This window comes from Anser cygnoides, chromosome 13, assembly GCF_040182565.1.
Source record: "Anser cygnoides isolate HZ-2024a breed goose chromosome 13, Taihu_goose_T2T_genome, whole genome shotgun sequence".
In the NCBI taxonomy this organism is placed as follows: Eukaryota; Metazoa; Chordata; class Aves; order Anseriformes; family Anatidae; genus Anser; species Anser cygnoides.
Window position 1 is genome coordinate 7,196,139 of NC_089885.1, and position 10,615 is coordinate 7,206,753.

Consider the following 10,615-nt stretch of genomic DNA (forward strand, 5'->3'; position numbering starts at 1 on the left):
CTGCAAGTGCCGCGTGATGACCCTCAAGATAATCTGCTCCATGAGCTTCCCTGGCACTGAGGTCAAACTGACAGGCCTATAGTTCCCCGGGTCTGCCCTCCGGCCCTTCTTATAGATGGGCGTCACATTGGCTAGCCGCCAGTCAACCGGGACCTCCCCCGATAGCCAGGACTGCCGATAAATGATGGAAAGCGGCTCGGCCAGCTCCTCCGCCAGTTCTCGCAGTACCCTCGGGTGGATCCCATCCGGCCCCATCGACTTGCGCACATCCAAGCTCCGTAGCAGGTCGCCAACCATTTCCTCATGGATAGCGAAGGCCACATCCTGCTCCCCATCCCCTTCCACCAGCTCAGGGCACTGGGTGTCCGGAGAACAACCGGTATTGCCGCTAAAGACTGAGGCAAAGGCGGCATTAAGCACCTCAGCCTTTTCCTCATCCTTAGTAACTAGGTTTCCCCTCGCATCCAGTAAAGGATGGAGATTCTCCCTAGGTTGTCTTGTGCTCTGCTGTGAGCCGAGGGAGCGGTGGGATAAAATCAAGAAGGCTCCAAGACCTCTTTTGCTGCTTCTGTACTTGTGCAGATGTTCTCCTCAGGCACGGCAAGCCCCCGGGACAGCAGCGCAGGCAGAGCCCCGCAGCGTGTTGTTGGAGCTGTCTCTCTGATGCTAGTCTTGAACTGGCTCATCTCACCTGAGGTCCCGTGGCTGGGAGGATCAGCCAGGTAGAGGATGTAGCATGGTAGCACTAACAAAGTTTCCAAAAAGGACCCTCCCTTCTCCCTCCTTGCCTTGGGCTAGTGGCCAGTGACTAGACTCCCAGAGAGTAGCTTGTGCGTAATGGCTGTCGTGCTCAGTGGTTGTGCTGACCTCCGCGTGCTGTCGAGTCAGCTGGAGTTGAGGGGGACTAACGAGGGTTGCATTAAATGTGTTCCAGGCCCACTTGCCGTTTGCAGTGATCGGGAGCACAGAGGAACTGAAAATAGGAAACAAAATGATGAAAGCTCGTCAGTACCCCTGGGGCACAGTGCAGGGTGAGTCAAGACCTGGGATTTTCATGGCGTGGATGGTGGCACTTCCACCAGGAGGCAGTGGGCTTGCTCTGATAAGAGGAGCAAAGACCTGCTGGTTTTCAATATCTTGCGGGGGATTATCTTGTTAAATCCTTGTGTCAGGCCTATAATAACAGTTTTCTCTGTTCAGAAGGGCTGTTAAACCTGTTGGAGGAGTAGATGTGGGGATTGCAGGAAGAGATCTTTGTTTCTACCCCTGCCTTAATTCCTTATCATGTCTTCTCATAGTGGAGAATGAAGCTCACTGCGACTTTGTGAAGCTGCGAGAGATGCTGATCCGTGTGAACATGGAAGACCTGCGTGAACAAACCCACACACGCCACTACGAGCTGTACCGGCGGTGTAAGCTGGAGGAGATGGGTTTCAAGGACACCGATCCAGACAGCAAACCCTTCAGGTGGGATCCCTGGAGTAGACAGGGGAGCTCAAGGGAGGCATTGGTGGATGCACTGTGTGTGTGTGTGTATGCATGCATCCTTGAGAGAGCATGTAAAGAACCAATGTGGCAAGAAAAACTGCCAGGTCAGATAAATCCAGTGGTTTTCATGATGAGGGCCTGATTTGAGAGGCTCAGGGGAAGCAGATTTTGTCCCCGCTCATGTCATTGGACTTTCCTTTTTCTTTAGCTTACAAGAAACTTACGAGGCCAAAAGAAATGAGTTTCTGGGGGAACTGCAGAAAAAGGAAGAGGCAATGAGGCAAATGTTTGTCCAGAGGGTCAAGGAAAAAGAAGCGGAGCTGAAGGAGGCTGAAAAAGAGGTGAAGACTACAGTACTTGTCTCTTGGTGGTTGTGGGTGATAGATCTACTCCCAAGTGGGCAGCTGCTGCCAAAGCACTTTCTGCAGTGTAGCTTAGGACTTTATCAAAAAGTCTGAAGTTTAACTTGGGATCATGGGGACATTAAGGTGTTCATCCTGTAGGACAAAACTAGATGGCAACGACTGCAGTATACAGCTTACTGCACCATGAAAGTGCCTTATTCTGTGATTCTGATAGACAGCTGTGGTGTGCTAAAATTCAAGGAGAGAAACAAAGCCCCTGATGTAACCTTGTTATACAAGAAATATACCCATGCAGCTTTTAGTGTTGGGAAAGGAATAAATCCATTTGCACAAAAATGCATTCGTGTACTGGCCTTTTAAAGAGGAATAAAGCAGAGACCTCTGGTAAGAAAAATAAGTGGATTAAAATGTTTTTATGATTACACTCTCCTAATCCTCTACTGTTAGTCCGTGCAATGGTGCATCAGTAGAGCATTGCCTGGTTTGTAGGCTGCTTTGGAAGAAGACTGTTCCCTGCCCTTTGTCTCTGCAGTGTCAGCTCAGGGGGCTAGAAATGATGTAAAGACCAACAGAGACTTGTGGTCTGAGGTCTCATGGGAGCCTTCCATCTTTCTTTTCTCCAGTGAACTGAAGTAATGCTTGCCTCTCTCCTTTCCCTCTAGCTGCATGAAAAATTTGATCGTCTGAAGAAGTTACATCAGGATGAAAAAAAGAAGCTAGAGGATAAGAAGAAATCTTTGGATGATGAAGTAAATGCATTTAAACAAAGGAAGACAGCAGCTGAATTGCTCCAATCTCAGGCTCAGCAGGCTGGAGGATCGCAAACTCTTAAAAGAGATAAGGAAAGAAAAAAGTAAGTTGCTAACCTGGTGGTATTTGCTTTTCAGTAATGGTTCTCTCTTAATGTTTTCCTGGGTATTCATAGCTCTTTTCCAATTTAGCCAGTCCATATCAGGGGAAGGTTTGCAGACAGATGTAATCTCTAGCAAGCCTGAGCAGTAGCTGGAAGCATTTTACCTCTGTCATCCTCAGGAGCAGCAAGCACAGTACTCACCTCCCTCACTGCTTGCTGACAGCATGGGAGAGGATGAGTTTGCTTCCATTTGCTGGGATTCCCTGATCTTCCCTTGGTCTTTCAGTGCCTGTAATGAAGTGGAACAAAACTGCCTGCCAAGGTTAGGGTGTGGTTAACGGGGATGTCCCACCACCCCCAGAGAGGAGTGTGTCCTGTCCTGGGGTCTTGGTTAGGTTTGGGAAAAGTTTATGCAGTGGAGATTATTCAGGGAGCCTAATAGTCTGAAATTCTTGAATCTGCAAAATGTAAGGCTGCAAAAGTGTTAGTACCCTCTCTAGCCCTAAACCAACATTTTGACCTCCACAGAAGGAGTGAGAAATAATGCATGGATTTAGAAAGGTTCCTCATGCCAGGGACTGGTGCAACAGGATTCAGCCTCTGGTCGTGGTTCTTTTGTCTGGGCTCTCAGCAGTGCCCATCCCAGGCTCTTAATGTTCTGCAATTTCTCAAGAGCAGCCCAGCTGTACAGCTGAAATAGTTTTCCTGTTCCACCTAGCAATGAGGAGCTCCTTTTCTTCTCACTGTGGTACATTATCCAAAGTGGAGGGCTGTGCCACCTTAGCATGCATACAAACAGCAGTGTGCGGATAAACAAGTGTCTGTTTTTTACATCACTGCCATATAATCCCCTCTCTGCACATCCCTGAAGCAAACCCAGGGAATCTTGCCTGCACGATGCAGTTTTAAGTACATGGAGAAATGCTGTTAATACGAAGAATATGGCACATGCCCAGATAGCTGACAGAACCACTTGTCAGGAAAAATAGTCCTTTACTGTTAAACTTGGAATCAAATGAGACAGGAGGGGAAAAACCCAATAACCAGAATCAGATCCTATTTTAGTCTTTTTCGTTTTGAGCTGGAACTGCTTCAATGTCAACATTCTTTTGCGATGAGCAATTAGTGCTCCTGCCCTTCTCTCGGTTGTCCGTTCCTTTTTCCACTGCCTATTTTGATTTGCCCTTTTGAATTACCTTCAGGGGGTTTTAATATCTTTGCAAAATGAGGAGCCTGAGACTGACTGGGGACAGCCTGGACTATGTGAGGAATACACAACTAAGTTCTTTTCATGCTCAGAGCCCTCACGCGTCTGCACTTTGAGGACTGCAGACTTGTGCCATGAGATTAGTCTGGGTGAGGAATGCAGAAAAGGGGGACAACGTGCCCTGTAGTGTCAGTGAGTAGTAGCTGTGGCCAGGTCACACACTTGTTCCTAGAAGCAGTTCTTATCTCAGAAGCATCCTTCACACCACACATATCCATATGAATACACGTTGGTACTGTCCTTGTTGGTTAAGTCTGAGGCACAGTAAACTGAAAGCGGTGGGTCAGTGCTTGCTTCAGGCTTGGGGAGGTAATAGGAGGCCTCTCTCCTCCGGGAAAACAGCTGTGTTAAAAATAGTGATGTTTTCTTTGCTCTAACTTCTCCAATTGTCCTTAATGTTTCATTTCAGTATTTATTTAATTCATAAATCTCTATAACAATCCCTGAATTTCACAAGCCAGTAGCTTAATCATGTCTTGTTTAATAATAACTGTCAGTCCACTAGCCTTTTTCTTTCACAGAGACTTCTTTAAGCCCAAGCTCGGTAATTTGTACTAATTGTGACTTGGTTTCTTTTTTTTTTTTTTTTTTATATTGTTGCATCATCATCACCATTATTAGTTCTTACATGTATGCTGTTTTACAGTTAACTGCTCTTGGCTGCATGGTGCATGAGGCACATTGTCCTGGTAAGCGTCATTAACTAATATAGACCTCACAGTGGGATTAGTTACAGTTCCTAAAAAAGCAGACCCTGTGCGAGTCTAGAAGCCTAAAAATATTATCATCCCTGTTTTCCACTGCTTTCACCCTCGTTGTATATGCCTTACCAGTCTCTCTATATGCAGTTGTAGAAAAAGGATGCATTGAAGCCAATCATTAAAAATTCCACAAAGTAAAATGCAGGGAGATTCAGTACTTGGATATTTAATGTGGGAAAATAAGGATTAGGTCCTCTTCCTTTTAAATGTTTCCAGCACTTTGCTGGCTTTGTCCTCTTTATTTTAGCTCCCCGAGAAATAAATGATATTCTTTAATCACGTAGGCCGTGTCGATACCATGGCAATAGTTGCTATGGAGAAATGGTGATGACAGAACCCAGCTAGCCCTGAAAATGTCTCTTCCCTTTCTTCTCCATCCCTCCCACCCCTGCAAGGTGCAGGGCTCGCTTGTGGTTACAGTGCAGGTGAAGAAGGATGCGAGACTGGTTTCAACATCCCCCCCCCCCAACAGATGGTAAAATCTGTCCATACCAGAGCTTTCATTTGTCCTAACGCACCGGAGAAATACAGAAAGACATGTGAGTGTGTGTGTGAGTGTGTTAAGGAACCGCTGCTAAATAACCAGAGAAATAGTCACCTGCTGGCTGGTTATAGTTGTTTGTCCAGGATCATGAGAGATACTGAGCATTTACCAAGTAACGAAGGCTCTGGATATAGACAGAGAGACTTCATGACATTTTTAATAGTCCAGTGGGGTACCCCATGGACAGATACTCAGCTGTAGCAGACAGGTGCAGACACACGTCTGGGAGCCAGGCGCAGTGTGCCCAGTGGGGTAAGACTAGTGACAGAAGAAGGCTGTGCTCAAGATGCATCCAGAAAGCCTGCCAGAGCACTTTGCCTCTCATTAAGGGCAGCATCCGAGTCTCTGAGGAGTTTTGGCAAGGCTCAGGGAGTTCCTGCTGGAGCAGAGCCCTGCCAGTGGTGTCACGCTGTGAGCCTGTCCAGAGTGTCTCTGCCTTGACGTGAGCAGGGAGAGAAGGTGGATACGTCATCATGGGCAGGCTCGTGGAACAGATAAGGATGCCCAAAAGGCTTAACAAATCTCACCATGAGCAAGAGTCTGCAGCGTGAAGTGCCAACAGCTATTGTAAAATGAAGGCTAATTTAAACCCAGATGTGTGAGAAATGCACCAGCCTGGCAGCAGATCCTCGTTAGGGTTATTAGCTAAACTGCTAATGGCAGTGGGCGACTTATAGCTGGGCTGGGCATGTTTAAATGAGCCTTTTTAATTTGCTCTTGATTCTCTGGTGAGAGGAAAAGGAAAGCTTTTATGGAAATGTCTTGCTTCTTGACTGAGCAGCAATACCAATGTGAGGGTAACAGCACCCCTAGTGTGAGACACACCTCCCTGAGAAGGAACGTGGTGGAACAGCAGCATTTAAAGTATAAAACCCTAAAATCTCAGCCTCTAGGCCACCTTCCTTGCAGACAAACCTGGCCTGGTTTTACATTCTCTGCTGGATGCAGTCCAAACTAACTTAGGGTCTGCCCTTAAATAGAGAAAAGCTGATTCCAGGATTTCTTCCCTCTTGTCTCCACCAAGAGAAGAGAAATAGCACCTAAACATCACGCTGTCAGTGAGAGGCATTCGAGTTTTATTTCAATGGGATGTTCCACTTAACAGAAGAGCTTCAGAAGGGTCTTGCACTGACTCAAACTGGAGCTCGCAGTCGTCTTGAGGGGTCTGGTAGAATGAATGCCTCTGCTGCCAGCAGTAACTGTAACACACTGAAAAGAACAATTCTCTGCTTTTCAGGGTATGAATGTTGAAAAATAAGCTCAAAGAATAACAGTGTTCGTTACTGGTGCTGAGTACGGAGGCACGGCTAAAGTGCAGTTAGAGTGAACATTACTGATTTTTGTTGGGTTTGGATTGCTCTTGGCAGGCGGTGTAACTGTACACTGTTGTGTACTGGGCTGTGAATCAAATGAAGTTCTTTGTTTCCACTACACAAATGCATGCAGTGCCTTTTTCAAAGGGCATTTGTCCTTGCTAAATTAAATATGTATATATGGTACTTTTCCAGAATTCAGAAAAATACTCTCAATATTGATCCAGTAAGTATTGCAGGGCTCCACTGTTTTGCAAGGATACCAACAAGCCACAATTGATGAGTCTTGCAGCTTGCAAAACTGTGATAGGATTGTTGTAGAAAAGAAGTGTTTCATCCCACTGCTGAGTGTGTGTGTATGCATGTGTGCGTGCATAAAGCATGTTTTGTAGTCAAATTAAACTGTATTAACACTTAGCAACATTTCTTTGTGTGTGTGTGTTAGGAAACATATTTATATTCTTATTTTATTTTTTAATTTTGTCATTAATCCATAAAGCCATTAATCTGCCTTTTTCTTTCATTTTCAGTTCGGGTTTCCTGTAGAACCTTTCCCTTCACACCAGAAGCGAATGCCCCCACATTCGGTTAACACGCAGCTATGCCATTGTGCCTGTTTGCTCACCTTTACTCATTGCTCCCTTACTGTGCTCACCATTTTGTTTTAAGCGACAGTCCGCACCCTTGGCTGTTCTGGGTTATGTTTTTTTTTTGTGAAAAACTCAGCAACAGCCTACGTGGAACTGGCAAGAGATGCTCGGGGCTGATACCTCTCCCCTTTTGGTCGATAGCAGGCTGCCAAGCGCTTGTAGGACTAGCGTCCCCACTGCTCAGTTGTTCAGCTTTTTGCCTGTCCCCTCCACTTTGTGCGAGGGCTGCATGGTGACAGTGCAGCTGCTTGGCGGCGTGCATTTCGTGCCTGTCGTGGGACTGCTGTGAATGCAACCCAGCGCTGCAGCGTGGTGGTCTCAAGAGACTGGCTGCCCCCTCCCCTTTTTAATTTGTTGTGTCTAACCCATCATTACCCCACTGTGCTGTCATGCGCAACTCAAATCAGTTTAAAGGACTTTTTGCAAGACTTGACATCCTCACAGGCGTGAGGTCTTGAATCCAAACCTCGAATCCCCAGGCTTGGGGGATTTTCAAACTTGGATCCATGGTTTGCAACTAAGTGTTCTCTGAATGCTGCAGGGGTCACGAAGGATCTCTTGCCTTGTCGCCCTCTCAGTGTGCTGGGCTGGATGCACTTCCTGGATCCAATCTCAGGGAAAGCTGGTCACCTTGCTGTACATATCAGTGTTTGTGAAGAAAGACGATGATGTTTCTTTGACTTTCTTCTCAGTGATTCCAACAATTTCTAATTTTAATGCAAAAAGTATTACCTTTATATATATTTTTTTGACATCTGTTCAGAAGTGTACAGATGTTGGCAGGTTGCCTCATATATTTTTTTTTTATTCAGCAAAAGCCTTGTTTTAATGCAAGATGTGCACTAAAAAGGGAGGTGTTTTGCTCATTGGGGCCAGGAGTTCAGTGAGTGGCCAAGTGCCAACTGTGGTTTGCCTGCAGGTATCTTCTGTGTGTATTTCTGGATGATTTTGTGGTTTTTTTTTGTTTTGTTTTTATTTTTTATGCTTTTTTTTTTTTTAAATAAAGTCTTCATCAGACAGTGAATTCTGGTTAACATTTACTTCTTTTGTTTTTTTGTTTTCTTTGCCCTTCTTTTACAGTAACCCATGGCTCTGTACTGAGTAATTATCCCTGAATACAATGGGCTGGAATGGACCTTCATTTACTTGTTAAATCACAGGGTCTAATAAAACGTGACAGCATTTCAGCTGTGACCTTTCCATGGTGTTACTCTTGCTCTCTCCTATATCCTCATTGTGAACCTGACTTTACTATGTACTGGTGGTTATTGCTTTTATTAAACAATGTAAAATGAGTCCTAACAAGCTTTTGGACACTGCAACTTTAAATCTTAATGTTTTTTTTTCCATGCAGTTAATAGATTCCCCTTTCTCTTGGTCCCTCTCCACCCAGATAATGTGGAAATAAGTTCTGTGAGTTATTTTTGCTGGCGAAATAACAATGCAGTTTAAATGTATTTATTGGTGACTTTAAGGTGAGAACACCACCTTAGTTAAATTATCACAGTCGAGAGATTGAAAACTCTTTTCTTTTCATACTTGGTGTCATTTTCATGACATCACCTATCTCTCTTAATTTGCTTTTATGTTTTCTTTTGCTAATTCATGCTACCTAAAGACTAGCATTTAATACTCATTTCCATTTCAGACTTGCTTGTTGTGACCCTGATCCTTCAGTTGCACTGCATACAGGCACTGTCTGCAGGCAGGATGAACCCATGTGTCCTAACCCTGCTAAAAGATCAGGATGTGTACTAGCAAATAGTTCCAACAGAAACCCTTTAAACCCCAGGTTTTTTGGATGATAAGCACACCTCAGAGCTAGCCAGGATAGGTAATGCCATTTGTAGTGCAAACCACTGCTGACAGTTGTGCTAGGGAGGTGTTAGGGATGGTGCTAAGACCTCACGAGCAGTTCTTCCATTCCCATTAGTCTTGCTGGCTTGCACCAAACTGCAGCCATGGCCTCTCCCAGCAATCAAGGCAGCTAAAATTCTCGATTGCAGTGTATTTTCTCAGGTATTCTGTTTCACTATAAATACAGTTTTATTTCCTGAAAAGTTATTTGGTTCTTTTTTTAAGCAAATTAAAATAATCGGAGTATTTACTTCTTCCATTACTGTTGAGTGCCTGCTCCCAAAACCAGTCAGCATTGTTCTGCCAGTGATTTTTGGAACATCTGATAAAAGAAGCATTTAATGTCGGTTTTTTTTTTTTTTTTTTTAAACACCATGCCACAGGTCAACCACTGGTTGTTCTTCCTGGTCATTTGCCTTCTTAGAATGCAATTAAAAGTCTTTTAAATGAAAAAAGGTTTTTATTTGTGTAATTTCCTTGAAGTCTGAGGTGCCATGAGATAGAAAACCTCACAGAAAGAGGTTCCATCTCTCCTCTCAGCTGTTTTCACGTTGCATCTCTTTTCCCTGCTTTTTGAATGTCTTTCTCTTTTTTGCTAATCTTCTGTTTTTTTCTCTTTTTTTCCCCTTTCTCTCTCTCTAGCTTTTTTTAATCTGTCTTCGCCAGCTGCACGGGGTCTGAGGGAGAAGACTGCCACTTCTAGAAGAGGTTAGGGATCCTATGTCTGGGGAGGGGGGAGCAAACCTTCAGTGTTAGTGTCTGGGGAAGAAGCTCTTGTACTGACTTGCATGGTATCTAAAATCAAGGTGTCTTGTGATTTGTGTGGCAAGACAGCGGGGGGCTGCTGGTTTACTTGAAGAGAAACACAAATGTGATGATGTTCGGACTAATGATGTAGCGAATACATTTTCAAACATTGTTACGAGCATTTTTTTTTCTAATTTTGTCTTTAATAATATAAATGTCGCGGGCTTCCACGGGGTTTGAAGCCTTTAAGTATTTCCAATCTGCTGTTGTTCCATTGATTTTGGAAAACCGCGCGAAGAAAAACAGAAGCGCGGCGCAATTTGCGATGTCGGCAGCCACGAAGTCTTTAATTCTAACGACAATAAAGTGAAGAACTGCGTGTTTTCAGCGGTGTCCTGCTGTGTCTCTCACCCTCGCAGCGCTCCGCCGCCATTTTGTGGAGAGCGGAGCCTCCTGCGGCGCAGCGGCGGCGGGGCGCCTGCGCACTTTGCGTAGCCGCCGCACGCTTTGCGTACCGCCGCGCTCCCAGCGTGGCCGCTGCGCTCCCAGCGTAAGCCGCCGGGCGGCGCCGTTCCGTGACGGGACCGGGGCGGGGGGGGGGGTGGCGGTGGCGGAGTCTCGCGGCGTCTCGCGCGGCCGTGGCGCGCGGCCACGTGACGCGGCGGTAACCGGGGGCCCCCGCGCGGCGCGAGCGCGGCCGGAGCCGGGGAGGGGGAGGGGCGGGGCCGAGGCCGCACCGGGCGGGGGGGGGGGGGGGACGCGGGGCCGGG

The 10,615-nt window shown here is 45.9% G+C and overlaps 1 protein-coding gene across 7 annotated transcripts in view; it reads left to right on the forward strand.

Moving 5' to 3' along the window:
- The window catches only part of SEPTIN6 (septin 6), a 29,164-nt gene extending 18,932 nt beyond the window's left edge, over window positions 1–10,232 (forward strand). For 2 of the 7 annotated variants that reach the window (XM_048079175.2, XM_067004805.1), the window contains exons 6-11: window positions 935–1,031; window positions 1,299–1,467; window positions 1,697–1,829; window positions 2,516–2,706; window positions 4,595–4,662; window positions 7,122–8,441. In XM_048079175.2, coding sequence (XP_047935132.1) covers window positions 935–1,031; window positions 1,299–1,467; window positions 1,697–1,829; window positions 2,516–2,706; window positions 4,595–4,662; window positions 7,122–7,183 — 720 coding nt within the window. In that variant the 3' untranslated portion in view covers window positions 7,184–8,441. Of the gene's footprint in view, window positions 1–934; window positions 1,032–1,298; window positions 1,468–1,696; window positions 1,830–2,515; window positions 2,707–4,594; window positions 4,663–7,121; window positions 8,442–9,740 lie in introns of those variants that run through there. The other 5 variants (XM_048079184.2, XM_067004806.1, XM_067004809.1 and 2 more) reach the window with 4 other exon arrangements.
- The last annotated feature ends 383 nt before the right edge of the window (window positions 10,233–10,615 follow it).